Source organism: Podarcis bocagei (genome assembly GCF_964188305.1).
Source record: "Podarcis bocagei genome assembly, chromosome: 1".
Classification (NCBI taxonomy): Eukaryota; Metazoa; Chordata; class Lepidosauria; order Squamata; family Lacertidae; genus Podarcis; species Podarcis bocagei.
Genome location: NC_138125.1, coordinates 37,936,062 through 37,958,826, shown reverse-complemented (window position 1 = coordinate 37,958,826; position 22,765 = coordinate 37,936,062). Strand labels below are relative to the sequence as shown.

Sequence of the window (22,765 nt, the reverse complement as noted above, 5' to 3'; positions counted from 1 at the left end):
GCAAAGAAAGGCAAAACTTCTCCCCTTTGAGTCAGAATGTGAATTTTATGCTTAATTTCACATTTCCTCCATCAATTGTAGTAATTACTGCTACATTCCTAGGAATGCACAGAAGAAGCATTTTTCTTTTAAAATAATAGTTTTACTTTTAGATACTATGAAACAGCATAAGGGAGCCCCACGTTGCTAACAGAGCTGTTGAAATGGGAGAGGGGTCTTCAAATATGAAACTACAAATATATCTACCAGCTTGATTCACAGAAGCAGTTGATAAGGAAATTTCTTGCTAACTCCAAAAGGCCACCGAATATTATTTTTCACTTCATGTTCTCATATCATAAATCAACTTTGCTCATTAGGTGACTACACCTTGAACAATTCCGTATTTCTACTTACTATCAAGGCATGTATTAGGGCAGTGTTCTTTCATATAATCCAATGTGGCATTCAGATATAGAAAAGAAATTAAATAAAACTCAATTACATTTGCTATCAATGGGTGAAAAAAACACTCATGAAATTCTGTGTGAAAGCTCAATAACATCTCACTAGCTTCCCTTCTAAAGGGGAAAAAAAACTGTATTAAAAATCCCATTTTCTCTCTGATTATACAAAAGCAATATGTAATGATTTCCATGTGCCTTCGAGGACAAAATTTGGACAATCTTATTGTTGTATCAGTCATGGTATAAAATTTAATATTTTAGGTAAAATCATACTATAATAGTTTTCATTTCTTTTGATGAAATTATGCTATGAATTTGGCTGGCAGGCACAGTGTCAACCTGGTTTTTTAATGTAAGTTTTAATCTATTAGTATTTCACATAAGAAACTTGTGAAAACTCTTCCAAGCATATTACTTTTTCATTACATAAGAACCCTGTAATTTTACATGCCAGAGAAGACAGATCACCTCAAAATGAATGCCTATTCAAATCTATAGAACATTATTTTAGATGCACTGTTCTTTTTCTGAACCAAAAAGACCTGAAATGTGTGAGGAAACAAATGACTTCCAATCCAGCTTCAGTAAAATGTATTTATTGTGCTTTTTCTTTCCTCCTAAAAAAAATGACTGTGGAACCTGACAAATTTAAGATGTACAACTTATACATAATAGATATTTGGAGGCAAATGCAAAAGGTAAAAATCTTTACATTAAGAAAGTGAACATTTAAAAGAAAAACAACTTTTCTTTCTCATTTTGATTTTGATTTTCTCTCTCTGCTGCATCATAAAATATTTGAGATTCGTTTACTTATGTACTGTTATCATCACATACGGCATGTTTCGGAGTTAGCAAAAGAAAAAGGGCCGATCCCTGCCCCAAGGAACTTACAATTTAAATTTCAGCAGAGGGAATAACAGAGAGAGGAGAGAAAGAGAGAGAAGGGAAACTAGACTAACACCAATAAATAAACACGTAGCCCAGGACTCTCAGAACTCTAATTGTAAGTGACTCCACCTGTAAAAAAGGTAAAGGGACCCCTGACCATTAGGTCCAGTCGTGACCGACTCTGGAGTTGCGGCGCTTATCTTGCTTTATTGGCCGAGGGAGCCAGCGTACAGCTTCTGTTGTTTTTTTCTTAATTTTTATTGGGTTTTCACATTTTATATTGACATCACAAACACACAAAGACAAAGACAAACATGTATAATTTCAAATCCTTACTTTCTTAACCACATTCTCTGACTTCCCCGCACCACCCCTTCATACATCCTAATTCCAATAGTTGGCTCAGCAAGTTCTTACTCTCATCTTCACAATATTATTGCAATCCTTTTTTAACTTAGTTCTTCTTAATTAACCAATTTTAACTTTTACATCAATTATAAACTTTACATCCTTTTCTAAGGTCGACCTAAGTTCCCTTCCACAAATTTCCCAATTTTAAGTATTAGTTACTGAACACACTACCTAAACTTAAAAATCATAAAATTATCCTCCTTTTGGATTCAAAAGCTCTCACCCCCCCCCCTTTCCCGGTTTCGATCCCCCAGAACAGAAGATATCCACAATATCAGTTCTTAGCCTGGATTTCTCACGTCCGAGGCCTTCAAATCTCCATCCATCCCTCTCCGCCGGTTTTGTTGATAGTCCTTTATGTTGGTCATCGGGTCTTGAAGGAGCTCTATCCCAATAAAATCCAAGTTTCTTCCAGCCAGTCCTCCATATTCCAAAACGGAGCCCCAATCATATTTCTTGCTTCTTTTAAGTCCAAATGTTCCAAGTGTCCCAAAGGCTTCCCCTTTCATCTTGAACAAATTTGCAATCCGTAATTCTTCCGATCCCCCCATAAAGGGATCACTCCCTACTTCATTCTTAATTTCAGTCCAAATTCCCATAATCCGAATCTTGTTTTCTTTGTAATCCACAATTTCCTTGTTTTCTTTATATTCCACAATTGTAGGTTTCTGGTTGGCCCTTTCCACCAGCAATATTTGCGCTCCTCCTTCTCTCTCCTCAAGTTCTGAAAATATCTCTTCTGATTCAGCTGCAGAATTATTTTTTGTCAAGTCCTTAACACAGTCAACAGGATTATTTACTTTAAGATTCAAGGTCGCAAGCTTTGTAGCCATAGCTGTGCTCTGATCTTGTAGCATTCCCACGAGAAGAAACATTTTTTCTAGCTCGGCCTGTAATTTTCCATCTGCAGCCATTGTAATGTCTCAGAATCCCCCCTAGAGGGATTCTGGTTACTTAGTAGTCCTTCTCCAACAGTCAGTAACTTTATTTATTTATTTCTTCTTTGTTTCCAACAACTTGAGATCAAATGTAACTCATCTAGTCCTCAAAGATAGTAGATAACAATTTTTTCTAGCTTTGAAAGCTCGTTTGACAGCTCCTTTGACAGCTGTCAAACTCCTTGTGTCTCCTCAGCAGGCTCGCTCGCCAGCGTACAGCTTCTGGGTCATGTGGCCAGCATGACTAAGCCACTTCTGGCGAACCAGAGCAGTGCACGGAAACGCCGTTTACCTTCCCACCGGAGCGGTACCTATTTATCTACTTGCACTTTTTGAGGTGCTGTCGAACTGCTAGGTGGGCAGGAGCAGGGACCGAGCAACGGGAGCTCACCCCGTTGTGGGGATTCAAACTGCCGACCTTCTGATCGGCAAGTCCTAGGCTCTGTGGTTTAACTCACAGCGCCACCCGCGTCCCAACGACTCCACCTATAGTATTTGGTAAATTTACAATGATCCATCTCCGTCATTGGAGGCTGACTGACTGTATGTTACCTGGCCCAAATGCGGTTGTTGCTAAGATATAAGGCCTTGAAAAACATTATACTTAGGTATCTATTGGAATGTTTCTATGCTTACGAGCAAGCCCAGACCTTGAAGTCAGCTAGCAGTTCCCTTCTCATTGTGCTACTACAACGAGTTTGAGTTATGTAGGGGATAAGGAGGCATTATTGGCATTTCACTAAGTCCCTACACAACTCACAACCATTGTGGTAAGACAACAGTAGGTAACATGTGAGATCACTTGAACTCCCCGGTATGTTCTTTTGATGTGTGAAGAGAATAGTGCCAGCTAGTTACATTTCCCACCCCTTGAAAAGGCTATACACAAAAAAGTTGAAAAAGGCTTTTCCATGTGAGGTAAAACCCTGGTTGTCCCAGGATTCCTCTCCCATCATGAAGGAGCCCTAAACATGCACATACATAGGGCCACTTCACATGGCTGCCAAATTTACAGCCAGCATACCCATCCATAGGCCTGGAGGGGTGCCAGCAGTGTATGGGGGTGTCTGAACACTCATCGCAAGTGGGAGGTTAAGGCCAACATTTGCTGACATTGCTGTCCAAGTAATACTTAATGACAGCTGTGACAGAGAGGGGAAATTTGTTCTGGACTGGAGAAGAACCAGGGAAGGAGTATGTATGATTAAAGAAGACGCTTTGTTGCATTTGTGCTAGTAAATAATTTTGTGTAGCCAAATACATAACACTAAGTTGGTTGAAGCTATAGTTTGTTGAACACACTACGAACTATCCCACAGACAAACAAACCATGTTTTGTTTCTCCAGCATTTAGGGTTGTTTCTCTCTCCCCCCATTGCTCTTGACTCATGCCTTCATAGTTTGGTGAAAGTCATATCTAAAACCAACCAAGGTTTATAAGCCAACAACAAACAATAGTTTTAGCTTGTGGTTAGTTGGCAAACCATAGTTATGCCAATATGTAATGTATAACCAACCATGGTTTAGTGTTATGTGTGAACCAGGTCAGTAAAAACCCTCTTATTACATCAGGATCCACTAATAATTAGAGTACAAAAAAGTCAATATTTTTGTCATTCTGACAAAATTTGGCATTCCTAAAGAATGATGAGCATAAAATCTAGTCTACTGTATAATGAACATACAATAAAGTCCAATAAAGTCCTTATACTTCCCTCTGCTGTTGGTAAGCAGTCCGCCTTTATCTTTTTACAGGATTGTGCAGGCACATTTAAATAATAATCATAATCATACAGCTCCTTTTGTAATTTCAGTAGAATGAAAAAATTCTGCGTGTCAGAGGAGAAATAACCATGTGCCAAATAGAAATCTTTATGTATTGTGGCAATATGGTAAAATAAACAGGACAGAAAGCATATTGCCAAAGGAACAAGCCATTTCTTGGAACAAAAAGGATAAATTTGCTATAACTGAACAAAAGGAAAGTTTGGATTTGATGTTTCCAAGCCATGTGCTTAAAGTTTGTGATCCTTTAGCAAATGCCTGGCAGTTGGCCTTCTTGTAACTCTAAGAGAATGTTATCTTATATATTGCAACTTGGTTTGAAAGATTAAAAAGTATGATTTTATTTCTGCAGGTCAACTCAATGGAATTTCCTATATCAATAAAGTTTAGATTCAATAAGATTTAGCGAACTTACAAATGCTAATGTCTGAAATCTCTCTTTATTTTCTTTCTTTATCTTCAACTCTTTACCTAAAAAAAGAGGGAAAAGCCCCATCTACAGTATACATCTAGAGCAGTATCATACCACTTTAAACAGTGGCAGCTTTCGCCAAATAATCCTATACACTGTAGTTTGTTAATAGTGCTGAGAGTTTTTATGAGATCCCTATTCCACTCACAAAGCCACAGTTCATAGAGTGGTTTAGCCATCAAACCCCCTTCTCAGTAATTGTAGCTCTGAGTTCCAAGGATGATTTGGGGGAAGCCAAGTCTCCTGCCAACCTAGCAGTTTGAAAGCACGTCAAAGTGCAAGTAGATAAATAGGTACTGCTCCGGCAGGAAGGTAAACGGCGTTTCCGTGCGCTGCTCTGGTTCGCCAGAAATGGCTTAGTCATGCTGGTCACATAACCCGGAAGCTGTACGCCGGCACCCTCGGCCAATAAAGCAAGATGAGCACCGCAACCCCAGAGTCGGTCACGACTGGACCTAATGGTCAGGGGTCCCTTTACCTTTACCTTTAAGTCTGTTTAAAGTGATATAATACCACATCAGAGGTGGATTGTGGGGCAGGGAACCTTGGGAGTGCCACAGGGGACGTTACAACTATTATTTAGAATGGAGTGTCGAAAAGCAGGGGCCGCCAAATCTTGCTGTCGCACAGAGTGCCACTCAAATTTGAGATCTGCGGGTCCGCCATGGACTACTTTAAATGTATAGCATGGATGGGCGCTAACTATATACCATACTTTTCTGTCTATAAGACGCTCCCATGTATAACCCCCCCCCTATTTTGGAGAACTCAATTTTAGGAAAATGATGGGAGAGGGCCCAAAGTTGATGAGCCTCTCTTCCCCCATGCAGCTGCGGGCAGGAAACACTCCCTAGATGGTTCCCCACATGCAGCGGCATCAGGGGGAGTTGTGCTCCCGCCAGCCATCCGGTTGGCGGAAGCGCAACCTCCTCTGATGCCGCCGTGCGGGGAAAACAATCCAGGGAGCGCCCACCGCACGCAGCGGCATCGGGGGAGGTTGCACTCCTGACAACGAGCTGGCTGGAGGTGTGCAACTTCTCCCCCCCACCCCACCCCCACAGCTGCAGTCAGGAAACACCTCCCAGATCACTCCCCACTCGCTGCAGCATTGCGGGAAGCCGCATTCCTGCCAACGAGCTGGCTAGCAGAGCGCCACTCCTCCCCCATCCCACTATCCTTGTATTGGATGGCCCCAGCTTTTTGACGTTGTTTTTGAGTCAAAAAACCTCGTCTAATACATGGAAAAGTACTTGGTTTTACTTATTACTTACTTTACAGTACTTATGGTGCATGCAGTACTTATGATGCATACAAATCAATGATACATTGCATGGGTTGGCAAACTAAGGCCCGGGGCAGGATCTGGCCCAATCGCCTTCTAAATCCGGCCTGCGGACAGTCCGGGAATCAGTGTGTTTTTACATGAGTAGAATGTGTGCTTTTATTTAAAATGCATCTCTGGGTTATTTGTGGGGCATAGGAATTCATTCATTCCACACACCCCCCCCCCAAAAAAAAATATAGTCCAGCCTCCCACAAGGTCTGCGGGACAGTGGACCTGCTGAAAAAGTTTGCTGACCCCTGCTACATTGTAAAGGCAATTTACAGGATAAATATTCATGTCTGCCTAACCCTTTTATCACTCCAACTTGACTGGTTGTTGTTTTCTAAAAGAAGTGAAGATTATTTTGATGATTATGATGACTAATAACATTTATCAATTGCTTTACTGATTAAAAATAACTCCAAGTGACTTACAATCACAGTAGAGATACTAAAATCAATTACAATAAACACAATCAATAAAAACCTTAACACCACATCATCTGCACAAATAAAGACACGTCATGCCAGAAAAAGCTGTGAATACTTAAAAACTCTTCAAACTAAGGGCCAAAAGGCCAGGTAAAAAGGAAGGCTTTTGCCTGGTGTTTAAAACAAGGTAACCTTGTTGGGTTCCTGGAAGTTGGAAACAGGATATTGGACTGGCTTGCTCCAGAGTTATTCTTTGTTCTTAAGTTCTAAAAAAATATATCTGACAAACTGCTGGTGGAGTCAGGAGACAGGCTTGGTGTCCAGAACTATTCCCAAATTAAGGGGAACTGTTACCGATTCCCACACTGAAGAAATTATAAAATACATAAAGTATAAAGCATAAAAATATTATATTTACCTGATAAGACAACTTCAACAAGATCACCTTCTTGGATATCAGTAGCTGACTTCACCAACTGGAGAATATTTTCAGTGGTAGGGTCATGGCGAAAAAGTAGAATTTTATCATACATTCCATAAAAGCCACATTCAGGAAACTGAAAATGAATAAAATTGAGAATTTGTTTCAGTGACAAGTAGTATGTAAGCATTCTTTGGTTAGTTTGAATCAGTACAATAAGGGGGAAACAATGTTGGCTGAGGTGCTAACTGAAGTTCCTGAGGAAGAAACCACAAATCATACCAGCAGCCCTTTTCTGCAAGAGTAGAGACAATATTGCTTATACATTCCATTTTAGATTTGCAAAGTGCGATTCTTATATGGTGATTCTGAAAACACAGTCTTTTCAAGATTAACATTTAAACTTTCTATAGAAATACAAGAATACATATTGGTTTACTTGTTTTTGATTTATTATAGGCAGTATCCAATTTACTCATTTCATCAGTGAATGTGTTTTTCTTGTACAACAGAACTTTCCCCACTCTTCTCCCTAAATCTGTTTTGGGGGTTACCTCAACCTCTGGAGCAGTTTTGGGGTGGGCGTGGGATACACACAAGGAGAGTAGAAGGGAGAATTCCCATTGCACAAAAGGAAATCCTTGTGTTTATTGGATATCACCCTACAGATCCATATAAGGTCTGTAAAAAGGGGAAGGTTTGTAACCAGCTTAAATGGTAGTAGGTTGCTTTAGTTTAAATCCCAAGTAGCACTTTCCTTTAGTTCACTTGAATAAGTTTCCTCAATGAGTAGAATAGGGAAACTAATAAATGTTTGCATTTTTTGCAGAAGTGGATGAAATTTGCAGGCATCAAAACACCTTTCGGAGTCCAAAATTTCAGACCGATGGGCATTTGCCTCAACCTCTCCCAGAAACTGCCTTGGGGACAACACAATTTTTTGCCCCATTCCTGCTCTAACCCTAATGTGGATGATACTTTACTGAATATGTGAAAGGGTACACTAGCATAGTGTTTTGTGCACTGTTATGCTGTATTTGTGTGATACTGCTTCACAACACAAGAAAGTACATAAGCAGACATTCCGGCTCCCGGACGATCGAAAACTGGGAGTGTTCCAGTTTTTGAACGTTCTTTTGGAAGCAGAACGTCTGGCGGGGCTTCCACGGCTTCTGATTGGTTGCAGGAAGATCCAGCAGCCAATCGGAAGCTGCACCTTGGAAGTCAAACGTTTTGGAAGTCAAACGGACTTCTGGAACGGATTCCGTTTGGCTTCCAATGTACGGCTGTAATGAGATTTTTCTTTTTTTAAAAAAAAAAGATATTTATTACAATTTTCAAAATATTACAAAATGAAAAAAGAAGAAAGAAAAATACAAAATAAAAAAACAGTTAAAAACAACTCAATCTTTCCATTACTTATTTTTCATTAGCTTGTTTCCCGGACCTCCTCACGTCTCCCTTTTTTGTATTCCAGTTCAATTTGTTAGTTCAGCAAATCCTTCCCCTCTTTATTTATCCTAATCTTTAATCTTAAAATATTGTAACTTTAAATTTTTACCTATTAGTAATCCATTTTTCATATTCCCTTATAGTGTTACAGCTAAAAGCCACTTAATTTCTATCCAGCATCATTCTAACATTCATTAATTTTACAATATTTCTGTAAATAGTCTTTAAACTTTTTCCAATCTTCTTCCACCGACTCTTCTCCCTGGTCTCGGATTCTGCCAGTCATTTCCGCCAATTCCATATAGTCCATCACCTTCATCTGCCATTCTTCCAGAGTGGGTAAATCTTGTGTCTTACAGTACTTTGCAATAAGTATTCTTGCTGCTGTTGTGGCATACATAAAAAAGTTCTATCCTTCTTTAACACCAATTGGCCGACTATGCCCAGGAGAAAGGCCTCTGGTTTCTTGGGGGTTGGACTCGATGGCCCTTGTGGTCTCTTCCAACCCTATGATACTATGATTCTATGATTCTTCAGGAAGGTATATTTAAATACCTTTTTCATTTCATTATAAATCATCTCCCAGAAAGCCTTAATCCTTGGGCACGTCCACCAAAGGTGAAAGAATGTACCTTCAGTTTCTTTACATTTCCAACATTTATTGTCGGGCAAGTGATAAATTTTTGCAAGCTTGACTGGGGTCATGTACCACCTGTATATCATTTTCATAATATTCTCTCTTAAGGCATTGCATGCCGTGAACTTCATACCTGTGGTCCATAACTGTTCCCAGTCAGCCATCAAAATGTTATGTCCAACATCTTGTGCCCATTTAATCATAGCAGATTTCACAGTTTCATCCTGAGTATTCCATTTCAACAGCAAGTTATACATCCTTGACAAAATCTTTGTTTTGGGTTCTAACAGTTCTGTTTCCAATTTTGATTTTTCCACCTGGAATCCAATTTTCTTGTCCAAATTGTATGCCTCCATTATTTGATAATAATGAAGCCAGTCTCGCACTTTGTTTTTTAATTTTTCAAAACTCTGCAATTTCAATTTGTCTCCCTCTTGTTCCAAAATTTCCCAATATTTCGGCCATTTGGCCTCCATATTGAGCTTTTTCTGAGCCTTCGCTTCCATCGGTGACAACCACCTTGGGGTTTTATTTTCAAATAAATCCTTATATCTTATTGTAATGAGATTTTTCACATACACATCAAAGACTTCAAATTAATAGACTTGCAATTTTGAACATGAACCCAGGATTGTGACTTATACACGCATGCAAGCAAAGCACAGATATATAAATAAAATTCAATAGCTACATTTGTAGTTCATACACATCACAAAAAAGGTACAGGGTAGTCAATCTCCGGCAGACAGAAAAAATAAATAGCCTAAAAGTTTTAAAATAAGAGCCAGAAGAACTTTTATGTGCCTTCTAAAATCTTGTTTCAAAATAACAACAAAAAGCAAGCAAGTCTGCCCAGCTCCAGTTTGCTTCTCAGTCTTTCTCACCATAATACCTGCCAAGATTGTAAATTGCTCCAACAAGCACTTAGGAAAAGCCGTTTCCCTAAAATAAACATTGCTGCTAATATAACGTCAGCTTTTCCAAACACTTCAGGTAAACAAGTTTACTCACTATTTGGAAAATACCCAACGAAAACACTGAGCAATCTAGCCACCAACAAGCTTTTCTTACCAAAAAAAAGAAAGAAAAAGGAGGGGAATAAGTATGAGTACCGGTATCTATGCTGAAGGAGACACAGAGGTGCACTATGATTCTCAGGTGTCCTTGCTCTTCAAAACTGAAACAGGGAACTGAAAACTTAGATTTTGCTACTTTCCTATCTATTACCTCAGCTAACCAGTGATGTTGCTCTCAGTATTTCTGCGCTTCTTTTTTGTTTTCTTACTTAAGTTTATGATCCTTTTTAAACAAGATTTGTCACCTCTCTTTTACCTCAGACTTTTGCTGCTATTGTTTTCTCACAGGAACCTCATTCACTTCATTCCTTAAGATGTTGTGGTGCTGAGTTGTTGCTTTAAAAAAAAAAAAAGGTTTCTGTTTTCCTTGCTTTCTCCTTCTTTTGCAGGCATTCGGGCAGGGTGTGTATGTCAATTCTTTACCCATTTCCTTTCACACACTTTAAACTCCTGCACTGGAAGTCTGATATCTTCTTTCGACTTGCAGTACTATTGTTAAGCTGATGGTGTTCCAGCTCTATCTTTCCCTCCCTCTAGTCTTACTGATATTTCCAACTGCCTTCATAGACTCCCACATCACATCATTGTCTCAACCAGAAGAGTGCTTATTGTCTTGCCCCCTAAGCTTTAAATTTCACATTTGCTTTTCCCTTCCTTACAAATCACCATTCTTCTTTATTCACTGCAAGAACTTGGATTCCGTCTCACTTTTCACTTCACAAAACTGCTCTTATCAATCATATCTACATATTTTAAAAACAAATCCTTTCTTATCTACTGATTGTATAAACACCCTTATTCAGAGGCTCATTCCATCCCACGATGATTGCCATGATATATTTTACTTAGCAATTTTCCTGCTTTTCAGTTTAAGGATACAATCCTGTACACACTTAACTGGAAGTGAGCACCTTTTAAACTTTATGAGACTGAAGTAGCAATCCCAACCATACCTACTCATAAGTCCCATTAAATTCAATACAGCTTACTCCCAGATTACTCACAAGTCTTAACAAACTACAGTGCCCATAATCCTCTGAGAGAAAGAATGTATCTTAAGGTATACAGTGGTACCTCGGGTTAAGAACTTAATTCGTTCCAGAGGTCTTTTCTTAACCTGAAACGGTTCTTAACCTCAGGTGTGCTTTTGCTAATGGGGCCTCCTGTTGCCACTGTGCCGCTGGTGCACAATTTCCGTTCATATCCTGGGGCAATGTTCTTAACCTGGAGCAACCACTTCCTGGTTAGCGGAGTTTGTAACCCGAAGTGTCTGTAACCTGAAGCATCCGTAACCCGAGGTACCACTGTAGTGTGTACATAGCCTCAGCTTTTCCTGGCTTCTTCTATTATCAATATTAAGATTAAACTACGCATTTTAAGTTCATTCTTGTTCCTGTCCCTTATCTTTTTTTATTTCTTCCTCTTGCTATTCATCAAATGCTAGTCGTCTTACCAAACCTCTGCTACCTTCTGCTATTTCTCATCTTTATGCTTTCACTCCCCTGTTCACATTTAGAAGGGCTTCTCTTTGTCCTCTTTTACAAAATGATTAAGGACTCCTCTCTTTTCTCTTACTGCTGCTGATCTGTTTTGATTCTCTTGTTTGGGCCTTTTTTGCCACTCATTTCGTTTGCCATTAGTTTCTCCCTCCCTCTCTCCATATGCTCTGCATATTTAAGGGAAGAAGACAATGTCAAATTGAAGGTGTTGGCAAGAAAGCTTCTGAAAACTATGCAAGCTAATAACTCTGCTGATCTGGCAAGATTGAACTCCAATCACAATTCCCCTGCCTCTTTCTCAATAGTGTTAGTAGTTCCAAATATTAACTTTGACTCCAGACCACACATACTTCCCTTTGCATACTAGAGTATCCTTCCATAATTTTAAGATTAAAAACTATGTTTTGACAGTAATTCTATGGCTTCTATGAAATTCTGGAGAACACTGTGCAACCCACAAAAATATCAGAAGCCTTAATTTCAGACCTGCTTCCCCTTCTACAAGGGCTTCCGCTGATGCGGTTCATTAGGTTAACACTGCCCTAAACACACACATACAGTCTTCTTCTGCACCCATGTTTTGATGGATTGTTACCTGCCCATGTAAACAAATTAGAGATGACATTGTTCCCTTAAGATACAGGTGGGTAACCTTCAATGCTCAATGCTTTCTGAAGCTGCCCCATTCTTCCAACCCATAAATTCATTTCATTTCATTAGTTTCCTCCTTGTTATTTGCCAGCTTTTAAAACTATTCTCTCCTCCCCCAACCTCTTTCTATGTAGTTACAGAACAACTGGAAGGGGCAATGTTTTATTTAATAAAAATAAACTGATTTTTTAAACACGTATTTTCCTCGTTGAACTGCTCAGGTAAAAACAGCTTTCCCCAGCTGTCTGAGAACAAATTAGGAGGCTTCTGGCCAAGAACAAAACAGCAGGTTTCTGTGCTCTGTGTGTGCATGTATAGCATACAAAAGTCAGAAAAGAACTCAGTGGGGCTTACTTCTGAGTAGATAGCAAATTGTAATTTGAAGTAGCCATGGTGAAATATGCAGCAGGGTGGTCTTCATTCCCTCTTAATTAATCCAGAACACTTTTGTCTCCACTCACCACCAACATACAACCCCCAACAGATTATCCTCAAATGTATGAGACCTTCAACAGAAACAAAATTGCCCACTCATGGTTTTAAAAAATAAATAAATGCAGCCCAAGAGGATCAGACAAAAAAGACTGGCTACTACAGAATCCTGTTTCCAGCAGTGGTCAGCTACATATTTCCCAGGAATCCCTCCTGAAGTGATATTTAGTGGCATGGCTGATGGGTAGACTTATCACCCATGCATTTGTCCAATTCCTCTTTAGGCCATCTAAACCCATAGACATTATCACATACTGTGGCACTGAATTTTTTAAAAATGCATTCTGTTAAATACTTGCTTTTCTTTGTCTCAAATCTACTTCCAATGAAGTTCATTTAGAAGAGCAGACTCAGAATAGCTGCCTGCAAAATAAAATTGGCACTCCCAATTCTATTAACAATGCAGAATTTGTTGTCTTAAGATTCTGAACACCTTTGAGTGTGATGAAGGTTCCTTTGTGCACATCGAGCCCATCAGGAACTGTTTAGAAATAAGCACATCTATTTTTGCCACTGTGGTCTGAAGGTGCAAGGCAAGGACATGTTTTCGTTCTCAGACTGTTTCTGTGCATTCTTTTCCACACAAAGGTCTTCTCTTCTCATTCATGGAGATTCCTATAGCATTTCGTAGGCCTCGTTTCTATGAAAGCTTCAGAGCGGTAAAATGCAAGCCAGACAAGTCACTGTGACAGCTGAGTTTCAATCATTGTTTGGTTGCCATGGCAGCCCAACCAGGCTTTTTAGCAGATTAAACACTTTATTTATTGGACAGAACACACAAATGCATATTGGCTTAAAACTTACAAGATATGCAAACACCCGCCCCCAAAGTGTGGCAAGTATATCAAATAAGATTTAAGACCTCAAGGTTTTGTTGAGTTTTTCCATTAAAAAAAAACTTTAGTAAGGGAAAGACAGGGAAATAAAACCAAAGTATCTCAGTGTGCATTAAACATGTTCAAAGTCTATGGAAAGCCGACTGTTTTAGAAGATATCTCTACAGGAGAGAGGAACAGTGGTATCTCAGGTTACAGATGCTTCAGGTTACAGGCTCCACTAACCCAGAAATAGTACCTCGGATTAAGAACTTTACCTCAGGATGAGAACAGAAATCACATGGCGGTGGCACAGAGGCAATGGGAGGCCCCATTAGCTAAAGTGGTACCTCAGGTTAAGAACAGTTTCAGGTTAAGAACGGACCTCCAGAACGAATTAAGTTCTTAACCCGAGGTACCACTGTAAAGCTAGAAAGATGGGCTAGAGGTACAATGGGGGGGGGGAGGAGAGAGAGGGAGAGAGGAGCCTTTAAAAAAAGTTTCCATTGGCATCCTACCTACACTTGGGAGTGGGAGTTCATCCTGATCAGGTGAGCAGGAGGGACTCCGAAATAATTCACACAACCAACTTTTTACAATGTGTGGAGTAAACAGGACTAGCCCCCACCCCCAACTATTTTGGCTTCTTTTACTAGTCTTGGGAATGCTCCAACATGGATGAGCTTCTCTTCTGAAATGCATTCTTCAACTAGAGAAAACTTTATTTCTTGCCTAATGAAATTTTCTATGTACTTCAGTTCTGCAGACTGTCCATACATTAGGACTTGGTATTTAAAAAACGCACACACAAAAAATCAGACTATATTCCAAAGCCCTTCAGACAGCAGCCCTGTGGTAAATATTTGGAATGATTACAAGCCTACACATTCTCATTCAGTTGAAACAATCATTCCCAGTTAAAGATCTAAAAGAATAGTACAGTGTCAGTATAAGGCACTTTTCTTCAGTTCAATATTGCCCTTAGAAAGGCACATTCATGCCACATTTTTCGCTGCCCTCCAATATTTCCTTGGCACTTCCAAATGCTTACATCTCTTCCTCATTTCCTACAAGGAACTACTGGAATAAATTTGTTGACATATTACATTCAGCTCCATGGTGGTCGAGAAAATAGCTGACCCCAGTCAGTCAGTCAGTCATCACTGACAAAAGTTTTTTGACAGTCAAATTCCAATTAGTCCTTTGTGACCAAAACTGCTTTGAAAATGTTGAAATAATCAGTATTAAAGTTTCCTTCAACTGAACTGACTTTATTTTAATGCTCTCTACTATCCCGGAGCCTCACTTTACCCTCACATTCTTTTGCACAAGTCTTTTGCAATGCCATCCTATGCTTGTTTTACTCAGATGTAAATTCTACCATGGTTAGTCATGTTTAATCTCCTGCAAATGTCTCTAAGATTGCAGCTGAAGAGTAAGAATTCTTCACTGATGGAAGTACCCACCCTCTGGGTTCCTCCATGACTCACAGATCTGGAGGCACCTTTTCATTGGATGGAGGCAAGTCCAGCTAGTGACTGACACAGAGACAGAACTGGGAACCTCATCTGAGAGCAAGGTACTTCTGTTTAACCTCTGGAATTTGGTGTTCTGGCGTAATCCATTCACACCCAAGTCAGAGCATTCAAGAACCATTCATCCCCATAGAGTCTGATTGGAAGGAGATATGGCTGGATGGACCCGATAATTATGCAGAGGTGCAGCAGACAGCCTCTGTGCAAGTGGGTGCTTTGGGCTCATGTGAGCCTTTAATTAACTTTCTTACAGTGTGCTACATGGTGTAGCCTTGGCAGTAGCTCTTGATGGCATTCCTTTTGTGTGTGCCTGCATCCCTATTTTTGTCCATGAAATGTTGGAAGTCTGCTGTTCCCACAAGGCAAAGCCAGTGCACTAGCATCTAGGAAGGAGCAAGCCACTATATGCTAACAGAGGAAGTGTGGAAGTGCTTTAGCACCATAGCAGGAGAGGACATCTACACCTCACTCTCTGTACACGGAGATAGCAAGGCTGCAGCTTTCAGTATCTGCATAAAAGTGATTAATAATTACTTCTTAACATATTTTGGACTGCTTAGATCATAATCTATATTGTATGTTCATTTCTGCATTCAACTTTTTACATTTTAAAACTAGCTTTCGTTGATGGATTTAAGACACCTAAAGCAGGTGAACTGAACTTGTTCTATTGTATTACAACTAGTTACTCACCTGGGATAAAAACTAATTTCTTTTCTTGTGTGCAGCTAGTGTGGCTAGCAAGGTCTTTTTGCCAAAATATATATCTTTTAGAACAGAAAATACCATTGTATAGCCCTAGTACATTCTCGTAATAGATGCCTTTCTTATCCTCAAGAACAAAGAAATATGTAACCCTCTTATGTTACCTTGAATTCTTTTTTAAACCAATGTATTTTCAGAAGCATGTGTTGTTTGTTAATGATTATGCCTGTTCAGTGAACTTCACAAACACTTCAGTGCTCTGTCTAGGGTTAATTTATTCACAATCCACATCAACATTCCACAGTGACCCATGGCGTTCTCTCTACAAACACACCAGTAGAATATTTTGGAATGAATGTATCAGGTAATTCATCTCTTTAAAGAATGTTTTACCTGCTACAAAAACTATGGAAACTGAATTGGTTAGGTAGAAGAAACAGAAACTGGGTCCACAACTAAAATTAGCCTCCCACCTTTTCTCTTTATTAAAATGCCTCATTAAACAAGGCAGTCATTAAACATGACCCAGAAATTGTTAACAATTTAATATGGGTGGACAAGAAAGCCAAGGGTGGGTTTTTGCCTCTTCAGAAGCAAAAACCCAAGGAGGAATATGAGACAAAGTTGTTTTGCCTATCATATTTAAATCTCTCTTAATGTTATGAAGATGTACAACTTTTTTAGCTTGTGCAATGGTTCTGTCTAAATAACTTTTATGTTAACTATCTTACACTTTTATGTTGGAACAGAAACATGTCTTAACATGAAACCTTTGTCTGCAGTCTGCTTTGTGATTCATTCAGTCAGTCATTCATTCAGTCATTCATTCACTCACACAGTGTACAGAGCTATACACAGAACTTGGTCCCACAGGAGGCAGTGAGGGCCACCAACCTAGATGGATTTAAAAGAAGATTAGACAAATTCATGCAAAAGGACGCTATCAATGGCTATTAGGCATGATGGCTATTGCTCTGCCTCTACAGTTGGAAGCAGCGGTACTTCTGAATCCGAGTTGCTGGAAACCACAAGACAGGAAAATGCTCCTGTGCTTGAATCCTGCATGCAGATTTCCCATAGGAATCTGGCCGGCCACTGTGAGAACAGAATGCTGGCCCAAATGGGCCATGGGCCTGATCCAGTAGGCTCTTACATTCTTAAAAACAACAACTGAATTTATTATTTTACTTTGGATGTAGATAAAGAAATAAATGATACAGAATGGACTCAATGAATAAATTTTATCCACAGGAAAAAAATAAATGATCCCAGAAGTTCATGAAGAATTTCTGATACCCAGCAATTCACAAATGTTAAAATCAAGGCCATGGTCCAAAAAAACTGCAACTAGTTGCATGGGGTAGAGACATTATTTATAATCCAGTTTAAATAATTCTATGTGTTTTGCCAGAATTGGTCCCAATGAGGTTTACTCAAAAAGGCTTTGAAGTTTTTCCTTTTTTAAAACAGCAACCCCAGCACACTGCATGGGACATCATTTATTAAACCAGATCGTAATATGGGATGAAAATCTGCTGTCCAGAGGAGGAAAGACTCAACAATCCCATTGGACATGCTAAATCCTTGGGTGCACCTAACTGATAAACAGATTTTGCCTTATGAACAAGTATAACAAGATATCGCTGGAAGGAAATTTTAAAAATTCAGTATTTACGAATTAGACACTTTGGCATGGATCCTAACATTTTGCTCCATAATCTAAAAGAGCTTCTGCTCACGGAAGAGAGTTGTATTAGTGAAAGTAAAGAGTTCAACTCCACTTCTGTGAATAGAGGAAAAAGTTAGGATCCAAGCTTTTACGAACACTTTAGAATAAGCCTCTGCAAACTGACTGACTTCAGGGAGATCTATGTACTATATACACACAACTATATACCATATTTTTCCATGTATAATACGCTCCCTATTTTTGGGGACGCCAAATTACGTAAACACCCCTCAGCACTACCACTGTATAAGACGAGCCCCAATTTTAAACCTAATATTTTGGTTTTTAAAAAACCTATTCTTATACACGGAAAAATACGGTACTTTAAGGTTTTTTTAAATCCGTCAATAATTTATACTTTCACAACACAGCAAACTAACTTCTTCACAATTGTGACAGGAGTGGTATATAATAAGGACATTTTGAAAAGTATTTTATATTTATTTCGACAATTTATATACTGCTTAATTACGATCGTTTATAAGCAGTTTTTTAAAAGCAACAAAGATAACTATCTGTAAAAATTTTCATGACTGGATAGGAAATGAGATTCAGTAGTGGTGCTGTTTTCAAGACTTGAGGGTCAGGCGATTTCAAATGAATACAGTGATGCCTGCCCAAATCTATACATGTTTATTAAGAATGAAAGATAGAATTTGATGTAGTACTAAGTGGGATATGTGCACAAGGAACAAAGTCTGCATGCACAATGAGACTTCCCTGCCTCCTCCCCCTGTGCTCCCCTAAACCTTTTCTGGAGTTTTCTCCAGCCCTGCAGAGCAGATTTTAGTAGACTTATTAGTTGAACCCCACCCTGAATAAATATTGATAGAAAGCACTGTAAAGATGACAACTCATATGGTACCCAAACCCCTCCCACTTTTCTATGGTATTATATCAAGGTTCCACAAGAAGCTGTTCATTCAGTAAGATGAAAAGTGTTGATTTGTCTTAACTTTGACTGTATGTTGCCATGACTGTCCTGCTATGGCAGCACATATAGCAACATTTTACTTTGCAATGTGGCCTGTCATATGGCAGGAAGTTCAGGGTTGGTAAAATTATCTACAGGACTTGAAATTTACAGGGTTTTCTAACTATTGATAAAACCTGTGTAACTACCCTTTTAAAGAGTTTAATTACTTAGATATCCTTCAAAAAGGCAATAAAATTTCACTCTTAGAGCGCTAAAAATAAAATGTTCTGCCAAGAATGAGAAAAGCTCTTTCTGAATAATATCAAACATGCAGAAATATGTAAACCTAACAAAGGGGGGGGGTTTCACCTTGTGAGAGCACTATAATTTTAGCCAACTAGTAGGTGTTACTTCTGAACAGAATAGCAGTTGATAAACTCATGCAATTCCATACTATAAATATAACAGCTTTAAAAAGTTGCCTTTAAGGAATATCGAACTGTCTTTAAAGTCTCCCCGTCAAAAATAATGCACATGAATACATGCAAGGAAGAGAAAGAAGAATCACATTTTCAAAACCACTGAATTTTCAAAGTCAAATTTGGTCAATGTCCAGATTTCTTTCCTTTGTGTTTTTATGCCTAAAAGTTCTAAGAAAATAGTTAAAATCTTTGTTTCAAAATGCCTCTCGCCTTGCATTCATATATGCACACAAACATACCCCAATCATTCTATAGGAAGCGTCTTCTTTGTTGAAAGCATGGTGCCAAGTCATTGTTTATCAAATGGTGCAGGAACTTAGAAAATAAGAGGCTTGAACTAGCAATTTCAGAGGCAAGACTAAAATATCTTGCTTTATTTAGAGTGTCCCATGCCACTTATTACGCTTGGCAAGGCAAATGCCCTCTTTTCATTCTATCCCTGGCTATTCACAGAAAACTGAACTCCAAGAATGCCACAAAGAACTGGGATGAAGTGGTCCTCTTAGAGCCTCTCCATAGCTCAGATATGAACTACTCTGGCAAAGAAGGATGATAGAATAAGACTTTTACTATGGGGGGAATTGCATTCAGACTCAATGCAGGCAAATGGAAACAGGAAGAGCCACTGGAGAGAAGGAAAGATGGAGTCAGGAATCTTGTATGGAATTAAGACCAGTCCCAACTACAGAAGAGGAAATGTACCCAACATTACACAGCTGTCAGTCGAAACATAATTGTGGTTCAGTGAATAAATAGTACTTTACAAATAAGTATAAACACATTAATCACCCAGGTTATTCCATAAACTCTTTGATGGAAAGTGGAAGTTTGTAGCCTTCAAATTTCAACAAGATGAAAAGATTCTGATGACTCTGGAGTCCCACCATCATGACCTCAACCCTGAGCAGCAGCCAGGATTAGTGTGTTGAGTAGGAAGCAGACAGATCAATATAACCATGGTGCAACTTATGGCAATGCTGATCCCAGCCCTAGCCCCAGCACTAAGCATGAACTGGAGTCCTGGAGGGAGGAATTCCAGAAACTGAACCAATTTATTTTGAAGAACCTGCCCACTGGGAGCCTCATGCTCCCTACTGCCTGCTTGCCTGCATAAGCAAGGAGCTGACAGAGGCAATGGAGTGCTAGACTTTAGGCCAGAAGACTATCCTTTTAAGGCTACATTCTTGAAGAAAACAACAGAGCTTGGAAGGGAGAGTCTGGTGCAAATGGAATGAAAGACCTCAACTGAGCTTGAGCTTTTTTCCCTTTCCTGTTTGGAGCTATCCAAGGTCCTGCAGCTTCATGCCAACCCTACCTGTCTCCCTAACCCACTTGTCTCACATACACTGCACCCTACATGGGTTCCTAATTAAAATTTGAACAGCACAATATGAAACTGTAGGGGGGGGGAAATAGGCGATAATCGCTAGTCTATACAAAAGTAGAATAAGCAGGCTTCTGTAGCACTGGAAAGTTTTCTCAACCAGGTCAGTATCAATAATGATGCAATCAGTCATCTTTTAAAGTTGGTTTCCAATTACATTCTCTCGTGGTTGAAGACAGCAAAGTCATAATTTAATCATTTGACAATCTCATAACTGTAAGCATTCCATTTGATTGACCACTTTGTTCACCCTGGGTTTTGTAAATGCTTTAACTTTAGTATGGGATGACCATCAAGCTCTCTTTTCACAATGGTGATAGATGGGTATAAATCATTTTGATGCAGGTCGGCCATATTTCTCCCCCTCTCTTGGCGTGGGGGCTGGATGTCAACCATGAAAGGGATTTCAATGCCACTGGCAATCACCTCGTTCCTTGAGGTTAATATTGGATTTTTTCCAGGTTGAAGTCTGGCAGATGAACTTTTGACTTTTCCAAGGCTGGGGTGAGTTCTAGAAATTGGCCTAATTCCTGTATTATAGGCATTTGTTTATTGGAGAAGCCTTGCTCAAAGGAGATCAAGTCCTGGTGTCCTACGTTGATTACGGCATTGGGCTCCTCTTCTTGGTCATGAGCTAAAAGTAATTTGAACTTAGCTGCAATACTTTTATGGGACGGCTCTGGTTTAAGAATGAAAAGTGAAATACCAGTGGGCAACAAAAGAGGTTTAAAGAGGCTCTCAAGTTAAATCTTTAAAAATATAGTATAAGCACTGATAACTGAGAAGCACTGGCCTGTGAGCACTCCAATTGGAGAACAGCCTTTACGAAAGGTGCCATGGACTTTGAAAAAGCACAAACTCAGGGCAAAAAAGAGGAATGAGCTAAGAGGAAGGCACATTGGGCAAACTCTCACCATGATCAACTCACACCTGGAAACCTATGTCCCCACTGTGGAAGGCCGTGTGGATCCAGAATTGGCCACCACGGTCACTTATGGACTCACTGTTAAGAACATGTTCATGGAAGATAATCTTACTCGGCTACGAGTGATCGCCAAAGAAAAAGTAGATTGCTATGTCAATACTCATCAAAGACAAAACAAAGTCATTGTAATAGGAAACTGACATTTCAGGTTTAGTGCTTTGATATTAAAATGCTATTAGATTTGTTTTATATACCTGAGCCCAAAGGTACTTTAAATAACATAAGACACAAATGCAAATAGATCAATAACTTGAATCCAAGGGAATACAGAGTCTGTAATGTACAGCTACCTATCAGAAGGTTTGTACAGTAATACGCAAAAGACCCGTTTCACTTATCACAGAAAAGTAGACTTGTGTTTTCTACAAAGTATACATCCAACTGATAACTGCAGTCTAGCTTGGCTCCTTGACAATCATACCTTAGATTTGTCAACAACATTCATTAAGTTATGTGTTTAGATATACCGTATTTTTCGCTCTATAGGACGCACTTTTTCCCTCCTAAAAAGCAAGGGAAAATGTGTGTGCGTCCTATGGAGCAAATGCAGGGGGGAGGCAGGCGGGGAAAGCCCCCAAGAGCCACACACAAGCTCTGTGCGGCTCTTGCGGGCTTTTCCCCAAGAGGGAGAAGAGACTGACTGGCCACATCAGTCCCTTCTCCCACCTTGTTGAAAAGCCCACAGGAGCCACGCACCCTTTAAAGAGTATGCGGCTTCTGCAGGCTTCTGCGGAAGGTGGGGGAATTCCCCCACCTCCCAGAAAAGCCAGCAGAAGCCGCGCAGCCCCTTTAAAGAGTGTGTGGCTTCTGCAGGAGGTGGGGGAATTCCCCCACCTCCCAGAAAAGCCAGCAGAAGCCGCGCAGCCCCTTTAAAGAGTGTGTGGCTTCTGCAGGAGGTGGGGGAATTCCCCCACCTCCCAGAAAAGCCAGCAGAAGCCGCGCAGCCCCTTTAAAGAGTGTGTGGCTTCTGCAGGAGGTGGGGGAATTACCCCACCTCCCAGGAAAGCCAGCAGAAGCCGCGCAGCCCCTTTAAAGAGTGTGTGGCTTTTGCGGGAGGTGGGGGAATTACCCCACCTCGTAGAAAAGCCCACAGGAGCCGTGCACCCTTTAAACAGTGTGCTGCTCTTGGGGGCTTTTCCCTGAGGAGGGACAGGGGACTGAGTGGCCGTATCAGTCCCTTCTCCCTCCTCGTAGAAAAGCCTGCAGGAGCCATGCGCTCCTTAAAGGGTGTGTGGCTCCTGTGGGCTTTGCGGGAGATGGGGGAATTCCCCCACCTCCCACAAAAGCA

General features: G+C 40.0%; 1 protein-coding gene across 1 annotated transcript in view; it reads right to left on the bottom strand.

Annotated features, from left to right (window-relative positions):
• PRKD1 (protein kinase D1) overlaps positions 1-22,765 on the bottom strand; it is a 103,724-nt gene that overhangs the window by 42,043 nt on the left and 38,916 nt on the right. Inside the window, exon 3 of the mRNA XM_081208107.1 lies at positions 7,117-7,255. Coding sequence (XP_081064233.1) covers positions 7,117-7,255 — 139 coding nt within the window. The remainder of the gene's footprint in view (positions 1-7,116; positions 7,256-22,765) is intronic.